Here is a 19,787-nt window from a genome sequence, read left to right on the forward strand (position 1 = left end):
TACTAACAACCTTACAGGACTCTATTACTAACATCATAAACAACAACTTTATTTGCGTGATTTTTGATAACACGTGATAAATATACCAAAAACCTTAGAGGATGGAAAGAAAAAGTTAATATTAAGAAGCTAAAATTAAGTGTACTTGTTTTTGGCGCCTTTTTTAAATTGGCATTGTTTTGTCTGTTTTTCGTGCTCGTGCACTTGTTATACTTTCTTTCTTTAAATATGTGTGTGTGTGTATTTTATGATACCAATTCCGTGTATCGACTGCGTAATGTCATAGTTTCTGGTTCTGCAGAGGACAAGTCCACATTGTCATGAAAGTCACGGTCATGCAATAATGAATATGACTACATATTGTTGCATTTCATAAATATTCATGGTGCATACCTTATCATTACTGTGACAGCGCTTTTGTATAATATTTGTAATAGTCAAGAGCACGGCACGGTGTTGTTAAGGTTTTCAGTAATCCTTATTGTGCATGAGCGACTACTATTCGCGCCGATGGAACGAACTGACCCAAACATTTCGTTCCTAAAGTTCATTCATAGAACGAATACAAAAACGAGCGCTAGCATCATGCGATTTTTAAAAGTTATTTTTTGTGTTAAAAGTATTAAAGCATCATTTGTCTAAAGTTTAAAGTTGTTCATCTAATTATATCGTTAATGGGTTATCGGCGTTATTGATGAAAAGTTTCTGCTAATTCGAAGCAATATACTCAACACTGTTCTCCCGATACATCGGAGAGTGTTCATTCTCTATGGTCATGAGTTGATTGGCATGCATCAGTTACAACTTGAAGGACAGTATCTGTCCTCTTTCACTATGGACGACTAGAAAGAGAAAGATATTTATTTGTGTGCCATGAATGAAACCACACAAGAAAGAAAAAAGTTAATAATGAGTGAATAATAAAAAAAACTACAGACGTGATTTAACAACAAAAAAAAAATTTTTTTCACGGTCTTAACTGCTAGTATTTGTTTTTCCATTTGACTAACGTTTCGGGCCTTTACAGGTGCCATAGTCAAGTATATTAATATGTTTAATGCCAGTTTGCTTTTTTATTGGCTACAGCCAAACCCTCATTCTGTTTTTTTAATTGGCTAAAGATCATGTCATCATTCTCTGCCGTCCACTAACTAAAATAACTAAAACGTGGCTAAGTGACAAAATATTTTTTACATATCATAACAAGCCATAACCCAGTTGTATTGAAACTGTTTAATGATATGTCAGCTGTGCATTGTTAGGGTAAGTTCCGATAAGTAGTACACGTTAACTAATTTCAACTGTTTTTAAAAAACAAATTTTGTGCTTTATTTTATGCTATTTAAAAAAGGGTAGTGGACGGCAGTTCTAGTGTCCTTACGTCTCATCCATATTAATAGCAACAAAGTAGATGTACTGAATTGATTGCCTTATACTGTGCTAGACGCGTAATAGTTGTAATACAGTTAAGTTACGGGGACGGTAGTGCACGGCGAATGTGAAAGTGGGGTACTGCCCGCAAAACAAGCAACTACACGGAACATTCGAAAGAAGAAAGAAAGAAAGAAACATTTATACGGCTATTTATAAATATACAATTATATTTCTAACTATCAGTAGTATAGTAATAGCGACATCTCTAGTCATGGCTGGTAGGTGTAAAGGTATCTAACTGGCTGACGAAATACATAGATTTGTCATAGATGGCGCTACGGCTAAAAAGTAGTTGAAAACCAAATGCAAAGATTCGACAAATAAGCACATAGCAAAATTCGTGAGGTCCGCCGGTTCGCTCCGTGGCCTAGTTGGCATAGCATCTGACACGGTTTGTTGGAAAACATCGGTTCGAATCCGGCTGGATAGAAGGAATGTTTTCTAAGTGTTCGATCTTTGTGTTAATAATTATAACAAAACTAGTGCAGTAATTTCACAAAAACATCCCGAAATTTAATAAAATGTTTAGTTGAAGATGAAGGTTGATGTCAAAATTAACGCTTTATGAAGCCTTTCATGTGTTCATTCAGTTCGTTGTCAAAATTGTTGAAAATATTTTCTCTTTTTCTTTTATAAAAGAATAAACGCACATTTAACCTCCATTTCACCTGATGACAAGGAGGTCTACGATTCACGCTTTGCAAAGGCCTAAGTTATAGGTTTCATGGGATTAGTCTGCAGGCAGGGAATTCTCTCTAATTATATTAAACATCACGCAAAAACAATGGATATACCATAAGTCTGCCCAAATGGCAGAAATATACCACAAATGGTTACGTTGTCCTCAATTTCAAAGTGACATTGACATTGGCAAGAGCCCCCTTGTCAAAACGTTCCTTTGCTAACTTTCGTATCTATCATGTAAATATTGTCTAAACATTTTTGTCACATTGTGTTTTATTTTTTACTTTATATCATTTATTTGATTAGGTACTTTATAGCTTTAATGTTTTACGTGTGTACTACAAAATAACCAATACTTTAAGTAGGTAAATATTCAATCATGCTTAAAATAAAAAACATACGTACAAGAACGTTACCTAATCTATGGTCGAAATGAATAAATTGCGTTGTGTTCTTGCATATATTTTAAAATACACTGTTTTTCAATTTCTTTATTCCCGACTTCTAAAAATATACAGAACTATATTAATAACTATCCATAAACTAAAACGTACAATTATACTAGCAAAGTCTATGAACGGCACTGCGTTGATTTTGGGGCAGCTTTCGCCATCCTTCATTCCCCTTAAATATGTATATTATAAATTTCTATAATTCTTGCAAACGAAGTCGAAAGCCCAGGTCGTTATAATTAAAATTTATCTTGCTTATTTTTTTGCTAACGCCCCGGTCCACTCAGCGGGCAGTCATTGCATAATAGTTGCGGTTATCTTATCTACAATTTTATCGATTTAGCGCTAGATTTTATGGCTCTTTTTGACCGATTACTAACTAGGGAAGCTAGGATTTTGGCTATCTATACGAATATATATAATAAATAAAATAAAATAATAAAAAGACACTACACTAGACATTAAACAGAAAACATACAACAATATTTAAGATATAACAATGCTTAAATATATGTCGAAGAAAAGGAAGAAGCCTCAGCAATTTGCCGGTTTTCAAGCTTCACCTGGCAAGTATTCATCGCTGGAGACAACGTAGCATATAGAGACGGGTATCTTTTCGATTATATATTACATAAATCGGAGGGTACCTCATTCACTATACACGTTTACTACAGAAATAACAAACCTTAAAACTTAAAATGACATACGTACCGACCACTTTTATTATTTCAAAAAGTCAATGTTTCAAATGACGTAACAGAGTCTACATCACCTTCGACCAACAGTATGATGTCTTCTGTTGATTAAGCTGTGTAGATATGTTACAATGGCGTTTTACATATATGTAAATTGAAACAAATATTTTGTACGGTGTACACTTCCGTATGTAATTCTACCTATACACCCCTCAGCGAGAATTTTGGGAAAACTGAAACAACTTCTCAACGAATTGATTAATTTTCAGTTGTAGGGTTTTTTTTATATTATCAAGTGACGGGATGAACAAGTTATGCGCCTGATGGTAAACTACATGCCTGTCATTAACAGTCGCAGTGACACTCAGCGCTTTAAATCGAAAAGATCTGAGGGGCACTGCCACTGCGCCCGTCACCCTGAGTCATAAGTTAACAAGTCCCATGTGCCTGTAATTTCACCAGCACCCTTACTTACCCTTCAAAACCGGAGCACAGTAATGCTGACATTACTGCAGGGTGGCAGAATAATTATTATTTAACATTTCAGGATATAATATCACCGATATTAGGTGCAGAAAAATAACCTGAAATGACCCTTGTATCTTTTTATTTACGTCATTATTACCTTTTAATAAATTTAAATACGATTTAAATACCAGCAAGTATATAAAGGCAAGTGTAACAAACCTACTTTATGTAATAGACGGCCTAAAGCCACATTGTTCACTTTTAGTTCTCTAAGAATTCGCTAGATGGCATTGACCCATTTGGCATTATTTCTGAATCGCGATGTTAAGATTTTCCCTCGAATGGTGACTACTCGAACACAATTTTGTTAATGTGAAGTTTTCTGGCACAACGGCTTACTTTCATCATCTCGTGCACATAATTCGAGACTTCTTGTCGAACCGCTCTTTCCGCTACTGAGTTGAGGGCGCACTCTCCTCCCCTCACCCCGTAAGAGCTGGAATCCCGCAAGGCTCTGTCCTCTCGCCCCTCCTATTCTCCATGTACACTTGCGATATCCCGAAATATCAGGCAGGAAATCTCGCCCTCTTTGCCGACGACACTGCGCTCTATTATTCGGCGCGCAGCTCCAAGTTAGTTTCCGCGGCTCTCCAATCTGCCACCACACACCTAGGCGAGTGGTTTCGCAGATGGAGAATCGAAGTCAATCCCGACAAAAGCGCGGCGATATTCTTCACGCGAAGTAAAGTATCCATTCGTAGGGTACAAAACCTCACCCCGATCTCGCTCCTTGACCGCCTAATCCCTTGGGTGAACACGGTCAAATACTTAGGAGTTACGCTCGATAGGAAGCTGTCATCCAAAGCACACGTGAAAACCGTCCGCGATCGCGCCCACTTTGTTATGAGCCGGCTCCACCCCCTTCTCAACAAGCATAGCAAACTCTCCCTTCGCAATAAGGTGAGATTGTACACGACCTGCATCCGCCCAGTCATGACGTACGCCAGCGTCGCATTCGCTCAGGCAAATCCCGCGCTTATACACCGCCTGCCGGCTCTCCAAAATAGATTCATGCGCAACGCGACGGGTGCCCCGTGGTACCTACGCAACGCTAACCTTCGCATAGATTTACGGCTCCCGACAATATCCCAATTCATGAAACAGGCATCGAGGAAATACTTCGACTCTGCTCCTCACCCCAACCCCCTCGTGGTGGCTGCATCCTCTTACGACCCCCTCAGGGAACAACCCCATCGCGTAAACAGGACCCGTCGGCCAAGGGGAGTCCTCAACGACACTATCACTCTCGCCACTTTGAAGGCCAACCAGATCGCTAGTCAGTCCCGTCCCTCACGCACCAACCGTCCTCGCCGGCGAGGTCGTAGAGCCCCTCATTTCAGCACGTACACTGGTAGATCCTCTCCTACAGCAAGCCCTTCTAGCGGAAGTCTCCAGTAGCGCCCTGAGCCGATGTCCGTGCCCACTTGAGCGCCCTCAAGCCCGCTACTTAGCTTTAAGTTTATTTTATTAGGGTTATGAGCCGTCAGCTCGCCCTTTTCTCCGGCGGCGCAGTCAAAGCCATCAGCGGCCAACTGCAAAATATCCTTAAAAAAAACTTAATGTGTAGAGAAATCTGAGAATACAGAGAGCTCAGTAAGACAACCAAGAGTTGAGTCCCTTCTTGGGAACTTCTACCCGGATCTTCTGACATTTCGTATGCTCATATAAGGGGAGATATTATTGCCCACCATATAGGGTGAAATTCATCATCTCGCGGAACGGTTTCCAGGAGTCGAGTCCCTTCTGGGAACAACTGCCCGGACCTTCCGCATATAGGGTGAAATTGTATTGGCGACATACAAGGTGAAAATAAAAATCTTCTGAACAAACAACGATTTGGAGTTTTTACTTGGCTGGATCTGCGTAACCTTATCCCACGGACGAGAGAACCACCTTCCTTTAAAAACGTCATTAGTTTTAAAATTGTTTATTACATTTAATTATATTACAGGACGAACTCGGTGGCTTAATGGTTTTGCTTTGACCACTTTGGAAAATTATTATTATAATTAAATTTAATTATAATTATTATTTTAACTATTATAATTATTATTAAATTTAATTTTATTTTTCACTGTTCCGGGCAGTGTCCTGAAAAATTATTATTGTTTTGCTTTGCGCGGCACTCCAACTGTCAATGTCACGTAGTATCATAAACAAAAAGTGAATTCCGTGGCTATGGTACCGTTAATAATAATAATAATAATAAAAATAAAAGCCGTGTTAAGTGATGTGGATACCTGTAATTGGCATATATACACAAGAACTGTGTGTTACCAAATGTCGTCTTTTAGTCTTATTTTTTCTGCGTAGTCTGTTGGTGTTCCAAATGAGTAAATAAATAAATAAAGCGGTGGTACCTAATGGTTTCACCTACCGTCTCTCAAGGAGAGGTCGCGGGTTCGAACTTGAGTTTTTGGGTTTCTCGGAATTTACGTGCAAATTTTATTTGAAATTTTCTATGAGGAAAATATCGTGTTTAAAATCTGCACGTCAAAGGAGGTCCATAACTCTCAGAAAACAAATAAATATTAGGTTTCGGTTGGTGAGGATGATGATAATAATTTAATGAATTAAAATGAATAGTATTTAAATTATTCAGATACGGGTGTCAAAAATTGAAACGTTGAAACCATTATTTTTATTCTCTTACTTAATACAATGTATTTTACGTAACCAAAGAATGCAACAAAATACAGACCGTAATAAAAGTGGCTAGTTAATTGTGAAAGGTAATGTACGGTATGAACGCTTTTTATGAAACAAGATCAGTTTTATTATTTTATTATGTTTCATAATTTTATTGAACCTTAACGCGGCGTGATCGATGACTATCGTGTATAATAACAATAAAATAATTGTCTACATTATGTAATACACTTGCAGGCATGAATTAGGGTAGCACAATGTTAAAAAATCCTGCCAGATCTGAATTTTCAGGTGAAGTTTAGCTAGTGGTGACTTTGAATGATTACGGAAAAAATGTACTTCAAAGTACTTATTATTATTAACAAAAATAAAAATACTACTACTACGTAATATTTCGATACCTCCAATGATCACGACGCCATCTTAATTTTTGGACCTGTTCTGTTTTTGTTACTTTGGTTTTTATTTTTGTTTTTTTTTTTGCCAATTTTCTGTTTTGGTTTTTTATTCTTTTTCACAAAATTTGGAGAGCACAATAATAATATAATATAATAAATAAATATCGCTGTTTACAAAAATAACAGGAAATGACCAAAAAATAAAGAGGGCGTAGTGTTCATCGGAGGTATCGATTTATTGATATGATTTAACACGAATTCAAAACACTATTTATGTACATTTGCATTTTTCCAATAGGCAACCGTAAGTTGAGAAAAATTAATTTAAATGAACTGCCTCTGAGGCAGCTTTTTCTTATTTTTCGAGGCAGTTTCCTGAGCCGGGAGAAATATTTGTATCCAGGGTTACATTTATTCCTCTCGTCACTTTCGGTGCAATAATATAGTAACCATAGTCTAGGCCATGAGAAAAAAAAAAAGTCATAATTGTATCTAAATTATTTCGTTTTAGTGTCACCCACAAATAATCGAAACAAGTTATTAATCTGCGTTATTAATTAAAATAAAAAATTGAGAACGAGATTTCGGCGAAAGCAAATAATTATAGAGATTTTAATGAAAACATAAAAATGTTATTTTTGCAATTTCCAAGTATAAAAAAATTATGAACTTGTTTTCTCCAAAACCTTAAAAGACTCACAGGAGTTTCCATCCTGCGTTTTGAAAATGTTAAAACAAATCACTTGCTAAACTGCATCCGAAATGATAGTTCTGACAAGATTTTTTAACACTGTGGATCGTTAGATAAATTTAATGTAACTTAATGCACATTTGTGTAAAATGGCTACATATTCAGAATTACAACTTTTTAAGAGAGATATTTAAAGATTCTAAAAACGAAATCGTTTCGGGTCTTTACAGGTTCAATGGTTATGACTGAGACGGTATGTATTATTGATTGCTTTACCTTCATCTACTACAAGTTATGTTGATTTGCATTTAACATTAGACACAACAGATTAATGACTTTACTATCTCAGTCAGCCGCGATCGTGAGCACCTGTAAAGGGCCCGAAACGTTTGTTTGAAAGAACAAATGTTTGAAAATTCATCTTTAATGTGGAACACAGCATAGCTGCTTTATGAGATAGGAAGGGCATCATAACCTTACCTAAAACGAGGGATATTATATACAATAATGGAAAACATGCACATACTACATACGTGGCGATTATTAAATAAACTGGACTAGATAGGTATGTAATTTAATACCCGCACTTGATCGAAGAAAATGCTTGAATTACCTTGTATCGTGTGACTGGATTTTCTAGTGAAAACCAACAGTTTCCAATATTTATTTATTGAATGATATGACGTTTTACAATCAAGATTTTCGTATATTTGTTGTGCAATCTACGTTAACGCATTAGATCACGGGGTGGCGCTGCAAAAACAATATTATTGGAACTTCAGAGTTCAAATGAATTTTAAAACTTTCCGTTTTTAAAAATGTGTTTAAAAATGTACACGGAATGAAACCTATTAACTGTTAGACAACTTTATTTATCAATTTCACTTCTTCAACACTCCAAAATACCGTAATATTGTGAATCAGAAAAGAAGTCTTTAGTCAGTCTGTGCCGCAGTTTCTGTTAGAACATCATTTTTCTAAAGGATTTTTGCGCTTCCGATCAGGCAGAGTGTATACTCTTAATATAATAAACTTGTCAAAATATGAGTAGAAAAAAGGAAATTAATTTATACTTACAAACACAACGCTATGAAAATACTGCGACAATAATTGAAACACCATTTTAAACACACACACAAACACACACACACACACACACACACAGAGAGAGAGAGAGAGAGACACACACACACACACACACACACACACACACACACACACACACACATCTATCTTCTTATCTGTACAGACTCTTAGTTTTTTAGTACGTACCTCATTTTATTCTTTTTGTGGAAGGAAGACATAAACGATTATTATACTATGATGGCTTGGATGAGATATATTACGTCACATTACGTGAACTTTTTGAAAATGGATCAGATTAAGATAATATTTTCAGCTAATAGACAACATTTCGAACTACCTACTTAAAATATTACTAAATACTTCTTTTTTACGACACAGATTTAATAAAGATGTTTAATGAAGCTAGTTTTATGAATCTAAATCGAGTAAGTATATTTGTTTTTTCAAACAAGACAACTATTTTTTTTTTTTATAAATAAATATTGTACAACATCACATCCGTTGCTCTGATTCTAAAGTAAGTAACCAAAGCACTTGTGTTATGGAAATTAGAAACAACGACGGTACCACAAACACTTAGAACCGAGACAATATACAGAAGTTAGTTTATCTACATTGACTATGATATATATATAGTCTCACTGCTGGGCTGTAGTTATCATGCTATCGCTTGAAAACTTCGAAAGGCTCATGATAAATTTCAAATTTATATAAAATAATAAATTAAATTTCGATCATAAATTCCGAAAAAGTCAGAGGCTAACCTACGCTCTGTGCTTGAGAAATGGTATGCCAAGCCATTACGCTACCACGACTTGGAGTTACAGAGTAAACTCAGTTAATGTGTGATTATCTAAAAAATATACATACGATTCGTAAACATCGTTCAAAACGAGAAAACGGATGCCCGTAAACGTAATACTCCTATAAACTCAGCGTAAACGATCGCTTTTTATGCGACTTTTTAAAACATTCGTGTGGGTGTTAATTTGGCTTTCCATTGTACTTTTTATGGAACATACCGTGTAGGCCGCAATTAGGCTTTATAAATGCAAAATCTTTTGTCTTAATAAAAAAAAACTCTTATATCCACTTTCTTTATTCTTTTCTTTTAAATTTCTTTTTTTTTAATCCAAACAGATGCCAACGACCAACATCGAGCTCGGAATAGAATTGGAATAAAAGTTAAAAACAAAATCAAGTTCCTAGAAAAACCAATGTTCGTACAAACGGATGGCATAAGACATTTAAAAAGAGTGGACATTATTTTCCCAAACGCGACAACGACAATTTTACCAAAATTCAAACCGATTTCAGACGAACAAATGCATCGAGTATCACAAATTTTAAGAGACATAAGTACAACACATAGTACAAATTTAAATAGTTTTAGAAAAGGCAGAGTTTTGACTGCTCCGGACGTTCCAGTGACTTCTAAATTGGAAGTTCTGCCTCAGAAGGAGGACCGACAAGATGAAAAGAAATGTCCCCAAGGGGGGACATGCGAATACTTTTTCTACTGCTGGATGGTCGGAGGCCTTCTGGAAGGTTCTTGTGGTGGTCTTCTAAGGGGATGCTGCCATAGAGTCGCGAAAGCCGGCATTTTAGGAGTACAAGACTCGAACAGTATCGAATACTCGCCAAATGAAGGATTGAGTTATGGTCCTGTGATAAATGACGAGAGTAAGTGTGGACCGATTTTTGTGGCTGCAAGTGTAGTTGCGATGTTACGTTAATTATTAAAAAGCACAATTAGTCGGTGTAAACGGTATGGTTTTATGTAGACAAATATATGGTTATTTTTAAATAATTAATAAAAATTGCCACGTAAATTAGGTAGTGAACACTAGTCCGAGAATGACCGGTTTTCTTTTCACTAACTCCTAAGAAAATGTAAAATGTGTATATTGTTCCTTTTTTTTTTACCAACATCGGTAATTGTCATATTAATTATTACATTTTAAAGTTCATTTTATGCAATAATATTAATTGTTTAGGTTAAATTATCTTCAGTCTTTTGTCAAGATTAATTTGTAATTGTTTAAACTCTTTTAACATTTTATATTTTCGTCATCAAAAGTACAAAACCCTTTACACTGCCTTCCACAAAAAACAGACCAAACATTTTTGTAATTAAAATTAACGCAATTTATTTTTTTTAAATACAAGCTTAACGTAACACAGCGACATACCCAGCCTCAGCATGAAACAGCAAAACAAACGCCTAAAACACAGCACAATGTGACTAACTGTAACAGAGCTCAGATGTGGTCGTTGGCAAGACATAGATAGAAATCTAGATCGTCCCGCAATTATCTAGATTCCTGTAACATCACCAGGTATATAAAACTGTATATTATTGTAATTTGTTTTTTTTTTGTATTTATTTAAAAATCTTTCTCTGTTCTAATTCTGCTCTTTTTCTAACTATGTCTTGCTTTCTCACATCTCTGTATATATGTATTAATTATTTGTGTTTATTATTTATTTTACTAACTAAAATTACTAACGTTTTACTTTTATTTACTGTAATATTTTTTCTGTTATTATTTTTGTACTTTTAACATTTCTAGTGGCAGGTAAGTGATTGATTATCTTTTTTTTATATATTTATTGTCAATTTTTTTATTATTACTATTCAATAAATAAGTATTTATTTATTTATTGAATAGTAATGTAATATGCAAGTTGGGAATTCCGTTTTCATCACCGGTGAGTGTTATGCAACTTAACTGCTTTACACGTTCCAAGTAATAGATAAGTAAACCTAAAAATGAGTGATAAGCTACGCAAATCGAGTAAACGAAGTTTAAATTTTTAGTTACGAGTTTAGATTCGAACCGTAGACGTCACAACTAACAGGAACCATTCTCCTATAGCGTATCAATTTACAAATTAATTAAATTGGTTTCATAGCCATGCGTACTGTCCGTACCGATTGTCTGCCTGCGGCATCCGCATGTGTAGAATCCGCAGTGCTCTGAATCGAGTATTAAATTTATGTATATTATATAACTTATACTTTTATTATTATTGTATAGCTTATAATTTATACAGCTTATACTTTTCTACAGAATATATTTCAGTGCGTGTGCCCATGAGCTCCATCAGCTTCCCATCCTTCCTATCCCACCCGCCTTTTACTATCGGACGTCCAGACGTACAGCGGGATATCATCCTTACTTGGTAGATATTACTATTATTGAATAACATATTCAATATTATATTAGATATTATTACTATTACTTAATACATATTATATTATAATATACTTACTTAATAATATCTAATATACTTAGTACGTATATGATATTACGTACTAAGCGCTTTTAATCATCTTTTATTATGCACACATCCCAGGAATGGAATTTCCTGCCTGCGACTGTGTTTCCGAGCACATACAACCCGAATATCTTTAAGGTGCGATAAAATATGCATCTTCTGGGCGAGCTCGTTCCATCGTAGTTCCCAGCTGTGCTCCAGAGCTAGGTAATGGTCTAGAGCAAGGCCAATTAGTTAAAAAAAAATTTCACGCGGAGTGTGTTCCGTACGGAGCAATCCGCGTCACTGTAAAACGATGTTCTAACACACGAGTTACTCCGCTCCGGTGCTCCGCGCGGATGTTCCGCAGATAAATCCGCACCGCTCTGAAACCAGCCTTACTTTTTTTATAAATTAATTAAAATAACACTTACCTTACCAAATCCAGTAATTTTGCGTTAATTACCGTGTCACCAACTTTGTTAATCTAAATTATGGCATAACAAGGAACTAATCTCATCGAATAAAAACGTCAAATTAATTCTCAGTTAGACAGATAAAACGTTTATTGTCTTCCCACAAGCACACATATTTTTTTATATTTTATTGTGTGTATGTGAATCATTTACAATCAGTGCCATTATTAGCAAATGTGCAAATAATAATCGGTTAAAGAATAGAATAGAATTATTTATTCCAGACCATGATCCATAATGTTAATAATACAGTACATTTTTCTTACGTGTATCGAGTATATAACCAGAAATACAGACAAAATAAAGACCATCCATCCCTGGCAAGTCATCAGGCAAATGGGCCTTACATCACTTTTAAATACCAACTCTCGTTTAGCTGAAATCACAAATTAGAAAGCTGAAATAGTACAGCGCCAACAACTGACCTGTGTTACGTCTCCGTATATTCCAAAAATATTCTGTATATATTATAATAAAGATAATATCTCTAACTATGGGCTATTCTATTCGGTGGTGTGAGAAAAACATCTAATTACAAAACAAACAGAATCACATTTCATCGATAATTAAATATTAAATTATGTAATTTTCCAATTTTCGTTGGTTATAGCAAAGCTCAAATTAAACTGGTCGATTTGAAATGAAATAATTCACGACACCCGTCAATTGTTTCGAATTCGGGCTTGCCAATCGGAGCGCAGTTGTCACCGTAATGATATGGCAGAATAATTTCCTAACAAATTAAATGACATTTCGTCTCTATTTCTGGTATATACTCGATGGGTTAGTACAATACAAAATTACTTAAAGTACCGGCACGCTATGATGGCCGTTTTGACGTTTGTCCGCTCATCAAGTTGCGTATTAATTGATAACTACGTTGAAGGAGCTAATTGATGTACATTGTTGTCAAGAGTGACGTGCAATAAAATTTATGGTTGTATAATTTTACGACACAACTCGGCTTTTCGAAATTCGAAATTTTTAAAAATGAAATCTAATACTTTCGTCACTTTGAGGATCGCTGGCCAGCACAACTTCTACCTCCGGCAAACTCGCGTCAAAGCTCAATGCAAAACAAAGTAGTTTCAAATTGTCGATATATTAAGTAAACATTTTTATTTTCGTTTTATTAAAACTTTTTAATCAGTTACCCCTAGCAATACTAGTTATAAATCTAAAAACTTATAGATGCGACTCGCATTTGATTATATTTTTATATCGATAATGAATTGAGATTTGACCTCATTATTGTAATCTGTCAAAACGGCCATCATAGCGTGCCGGTACTGTTATACTAGAGAAATGCCACGTCTAGACCTAGTCCCTACGCACGTGTAGTTGCACCCAACGTTGTTGGTAGGTGCAGTTCAGCCTGTTGACAACAACGACTAGCGCGGCCGCACACACGCATGTTGAGAGAGGTAGCCCTCTTACGAATAATTGCATGAAAGCCATCTGTGTGCGCTTCCGTAAACATGCATCTCATTAGCATCCTGAAAGCGTTGTTTCATTGCACCCTTAATGTATTCTGGGTTCTCTGCGTATACTTCACCCACAGGCTGCTCGTGTACAACTAAGTCAATGCAGGCAAACTCTCCACAGTCAGTTTCTTCCCCTTTATTTACACGTGCATTACTCCAACGGCAGTAAGTTCTTTCGTTTGATTGTCAACAGTTTTAGGATGGTTTTCAAGTCTTCTTTACCATGCTCATTTCCAGGTGTTTGTGGATCTTCGCGTATGTGTCATACCAGGGAACATTAGTCATACTATGCATGATAATGTTTTGCATTGTTTGTAACATGGATCTATTGCTCCTTGTGAAAGAGTTCGTCCAGGGAAGTACTGCCTCCGTGGTCGAACGGTTGCCACGACTGCCACTGCCACTGCCACGCTGTCCCAGGTTCGATTCCCGGGCCGGGAGAAATATTTTTTGTGGCCTACATCTATTTCTCTCGTGAGTTTGGGTGTAATTTGTGGTTGTCTATATGTGTATACATGGCACCCGCGACACAGGGTTTTCCTAGTGCGGGGCTATGTTGTGTATGTGCGTTATAATTATTATTAAAAAAAAGGAAGAAAAGAAAAAATCCACTTTTAAGGTTAGATTAGAGCGGTTACACACGGCAACTTGCGACGGCGAAACGCGATGCTAACGCGATGCAGTACCGATGCTGTCGCTAATCGCCTACCTTTATATGTGAACGTCTACCTTTTTTGGTGAAATTACAGGCACACGGGACTTGTCATATCATGGACTTGTCAGTCAACTTATGCCTCAGGGTGACGGGTGACGGGTGCAGTGGCAGTGCCTCCCAGATCTTTGCGATTTAAAGGTCTGAGTGGCATTGCCACTGTTATGAACAGGCGTGTAGCTTACCATCAGGCGCACGGCTTTTTCGTCCTGTCACTTGATATTATAAAAAAGAAACACGCGCGCGACTTGAAGCATCGATGCAATCGCGCGTTTGCTTCGATGCAATCGTCTATGAACCGCAAGTGAAGCGATGCAACCGCGCGTTTGCATCGCTGCTAAAACTCATCGTGTTGAACCACTCTTAATCATCGAACGCCGCGCCCAGTTTTTTTAACTGTGCACAGAAAGTCGACGAATTTTTTCACTGTCAAAACTTATTATGTACACTTTCATATTATAAAATATTATTGCACCTTTTCGTTACACTATGCATTCTAAATGTACGAGTGAGACAAGCCCGCGTCAATACGCATTTATCATCTCGTAACACGGACAAAAAATCTCCATCGGCGCAGACGGCGCCAAATGGTTGCATAAGCAGCAGCTGACCAGTTCGTAAACAAAGTTAAAGAGGTGACGTCACCTGCCTAGTCGCCTGGAGCGCATCCGATGAAATAAGATACATCAGCATACAGCACAGTCTGGTTTTTAAACTTCCTCACAAGAAAGACTCTGTCTCGGGATGATTGATCTTTGCAATTTAAAGCTCTGAGTAGCATTACAACTGCTATGGACAGGCGTGTAGCTAACCATCAGGTGCACGATTTGTTCGCCCCGTCAATTGATGTTATAAAAAGAAGTTATTTTTTCGGTTACGTGTCGGTAGTGCGAAATGACATTTTCCAGAAATAACGTTCAGTTGAAATTTCATAACCTCGAAACATTGACTTACAAATAAATGGACGACGGGTCTAATACAAAAACCACGAAAAAAATGTCACAAGTCGACCTATTTAAACGTAGTGACATGTAAAGGAATATGAAAAAGCTAAAACGTTGAATTTAAATTGTAATGTCATCGCAGTACTGTCTAATTTTGCTTGCTTCGCTGTCAGTCGAACAAATTAAGACTAAAGCGTGAATGGCGCTCTGTATACGATTTTAACGCCCTATAAGATCGGACACTTTTTAGCGCGGACCCGACGTCCATATAATTGTAAGTCAATGCCTCGAAAGTAATTTTGTGAGGAAAAAGTTTTTTCTTTTAAACCTAACTTAACCTAACCTAACGGAACCTAATCGTGTATTTGCGATAAACATTCGACATATCCTGAAAGAACAACTGTTCCGTTATAATTCGGTTTTCGGTGTAATGAAAATTTGAACAAATGTTAATTACGACAAAAAAATATTCGACTTTATGATAGGTTACCATTTTTTCGAATGTAAATCGTATAAACCAACGCTTCAGACCTTTTATTTTTTTAAATATAAATAATAATAATTATTGGACAACACCACATACGTTGCTCTGATCCCAAAGTAAGCAGCTCTTGTGTTATGGAAATCGGAAACAACGAAGATACCACAAACACCCAAACCCGAGCCAATATAGAAAAATTCGTTTCTACACTGACCCGGCCGGGAATCGAACCCGGGATCTCAGAGATGGCGACACCATAAAAACCGGTGTGCGAGCCACTCGACCACGGAGGTCGTTGGTTTTTATACCCTTGATCACGGCTGTCTGAGATGGTCTTTGTGACCAGTCAATCCGCTGGTCATCCTTGGAGACTGGACGCCACAGGTGTTTATGGCTTTAATATTAGACATAACTGGTTAATGAATGTTGGTCTTTTTTGAGAAAAACATATGTACGCGATTTATTTATTTATTTATTTTTTTACTTTTTATTGTTTTGGTGTTTTATGTATTGTTACTAACCCTGGCGAATATTGCCTTCATTGTAACTAATATTTCTTAGTAAAAGAGTTCGTCCAGGAGAGTCCTGCCACCTTACCTATTTCTGCCGCCACGCAGTAAAGTGAGCATTACTGCGTTCCGGTTTGAAGGGTAAGGCTGCTGTTGAAATTGTAATATAGTCCCTCAAGGTTGTTAATATTTTAAAAATAACCCTGTATATAAACCTGTGAATAATACAAGATTTAGACTGTTTATAAAAATATATTTTTTTATATTGTAGAATCAGAATAATAAAATAACAAAACGTTACAACCTCAAATGGCTTTGGTATCCTCATAACAGTGAAACTGTTGAATCAATCACTTTTAAAAAAAATATAAAGTATAATTAAGGATATACACTAATTACTATACGGCGTGAAAACCCGATTCCTAAAAATATTCACGATGGAAAAAAACATCTGTATTCCCTACTGTACATATACCATTAAAAGAGTGAATGCAGGGAATCAGGTGAATGGTGCCTTGCATACCTTCATGGGTAGCCAGAAAGTGTCTAAAAAGGCACGATTGGCTGTGCATGGGGGGGTGCTGGTTCCTACACTTATGTATGGTAGTGAATGTTGGGTTTGGCAGAAGAAGCATGAAAGTAGAATTAATGCAGTAGAAATGAGAGCTTTGAGGAGTATGGCTGGAGTGACTCGGATGGATAAATTACGGAACAGTGTGATAAGAGAGCGTTGCGGCGTGGAAGAAGATATAGTGACAAAGATAGAGAAAGGGATGCTTAGATGGTTCGGACATGTAGAGAGAATGAATGAAAGAAGAGTGACGAAACAGATTTATAAGGCGAGTGTGAGCGGGCAAGTTGGTATGGGCCGACCAAGGAGAACGTATCATGACCAAATTGAGGCCATCCTAAAGAAGGGCCAGATCAAGAGTACCCTTAACCGACGAGCGTGTATGAAAGCATTGATGAGTGTTGATGAGGCGAAGGATGTGTGTCAGAACCGTAGCAAGTGGAAGACTGTTGTCTCTGCCTACCCCGACGGGAAAAAGGCGTGAAGTATATGTATGTATGTACGTATGTACATATACCATTGATTTTTATACCAACTGAATAAAATAGAACGTGTATAATATACGATATAGATTTTTCAAATTGGTTTTAATTTCGTTTGTAAAAAAAATAAATTCTGAAATTAAGCCAGCCCTACCGCTCGACCCAAGCAAATTGAACCGCATTAGTACAGGAAAAATTAGATTTCGAGGTAAGTTAGTATTGACTCTTAACATGTACACAGTCCGTGACTTAACCTGGAGTCGTAAATTGGCTTCAACCATAAGTGCACGCCTACCTATGAAGTCGCAACTACAGAATGTCGATCAAAGCATTGTTTTAAACTTACGAATTGGGTAGTCTTTTATAGGAGTAATTTTTCGAAAATAACAAAACAATTTTAATATAGTATATATAATTCTGTAACTCTACAATTTAATTTGAAAACATTTACATTATTTGTTTATAACCATATCCATTTGTTTCTATGTAACATAACACACAGTAAACACTTCTGATACGATGTTATACTATGTGCATGCTCTACCAGCCTATTATTGGGTTTACACTCGAGTAATTTCTGCAGTGTTATTTTATATCCATATTTAGTAGTGTATTTCTGTTGGCGAATCTAATAAATAAATAATATAATGTCTGAATAAAAAACAAAACCGACTCTGTTGCACACAAATTCTGTGAACTTACGGGGTTGATTTCGGCCTTTACATAGGGGACTGTAAACATGTTCACAGTTGTCATCGCCGCTTTTAAACTTAGGTATCTTCTAAATACCAGTTCTAAGCCTTCCTACAACCGCTCTCAACCTTATTCTCCTCACCGGGAAACTTTCCACACTACGTTTGCATATATGTCCCCGCTTACAGACTTGTTTGTTACGAGATTGAACCAACGGCGGTGTTATTTTTTGCTTTATTTTAATTTATAAGATACTAATGGTATAATGAAAACTACCATCGCTATATGCCTGTCCATACCAGTGACAGTGCCACTCAGAGCTTTAAATTGCAAAGATCCGAGGGGCACTACCAACTCGCCCGTGTCACCGTGAGACATAAGTTGACAAGTCCCGTGTGCCTGTAATTTCACCAGCACCCTTACCTTTCAACGCCGAAATGCAGTAATACTCGCATCACTGCATGGCAACAGAAATAGGTAACGTGGTAGTACATCTCTGGAGGAACTCTTTCACAAGGAGCCTTACTGCTACCAAAGCTAATATAGGTACATGACTTGTAACAACCCGTAGGGGCACTGCAAAATTTGGAAGGAATCTAACATCTTAATTTATTCATTACATTGTTAAAACACAAATAGAATTAGTTAATGATAAAAATAAAAATAATTTTTGGTAATATTAACAATATATAGAATTCAATAATATTCAAGTCTCATTCCCGATACAATTATATATATAGGGTTTTTCAACAAGAACTTTGTTTTGTAAAAACAATAACTTTATTGTATTAAAAAAAAGGGTTTGGCAATTATGAATGAAAAATGATATCTGATAAATGTCCACCACAACCACAGTTACAGATGTCGATTCTTTCATCAAAGTTTTGTAATCACTTTTTGACAAAATGGTGGGTCTATTTCGTTAATCACGAATTTTGAGTTTAAAGGCCGCAATCGATTCTATTGGCTCCGTGTAGACTCTGTCTTTAACATAACCCCATAAAAAATAATCCAAAGGTGTTAAATCACATGATCGAGCTTAGCACTTAACGGCTGAATTTCGTGAAATTATTCGATCGAGAAATTTCGTTTGCAATAAATTCATTGTTTCGATGGCTATGTGATTTGTGGCACCGTCTCGTTGAAATCACATGTTAGTGATTTCCATATCACCAATAATAGGGCAAAATTGAGTTCTTACGATCTCTCGATAGCGTAATCCAATGCCAACGAACGGCACAAATTACTTAGAACAGAATAAAAAATGTTATAAATTTACAAAATAGAAAAAGTTGCAAAAGCATGTTACAAATTTCCAACAAGGAAACTTCATATAAAAACGAAAGCTTAACGCCTTGCCGAGTGTACCTAAGTATCTGTTGAATTTGAGTTCAACACGGATCTGAACACGTCATCTGGCCACTCCAAAAGATTACTCAAGCGTGTATTGCATTTTTGACTCGATGAACAAAGAGTGGTGACAGACAGAAAGGCAGAACAGGATGCACACATTTACAGAAAACAGAAACAAATGGACGTTTTGAATTTTAAATTTTT

General features: G+C 36.5%; 1 protein-coding gene across 1 annotated transcript in view; it reads left to right on the forward strand.

Moving 5' to 3' along the window:
- Positions 1–19,787, forward strand: part of LOC113227564 — a 105,376-nt gene that overhangs the window by 29,811 nt on the left and 55,778 nt on the right. Inside the window, exon 2 of the mRNA XM_026460515.1 lies at positions 9,758–10,300. Within this exon, the coding sequence (XP_026316300.1) occupies positions 9,758–10,300 (543 nt within the window). The remainder of the gene's footprint in view (positions 1–9,757; positions 10,301–19,787) is intronic.

Source organism: Hyposmocoma kahamanoa, unplaced genomic scaffold (assembly GCF_003589595.1).
Source record: "Hyposmocoma kahamanoa isolate Upper Pololo Valley unplaced genomic scaffold, ASM358959v1 211, whole genome shotgun sequence".
Classification (NCBI taxonomy): Eukaryota; Metazoa; Arthropoda; class Insecta; order Lepidoptera; family Cosmopterigidae; genus Hyposmocoma; species Hyposmocoma kahamanoa.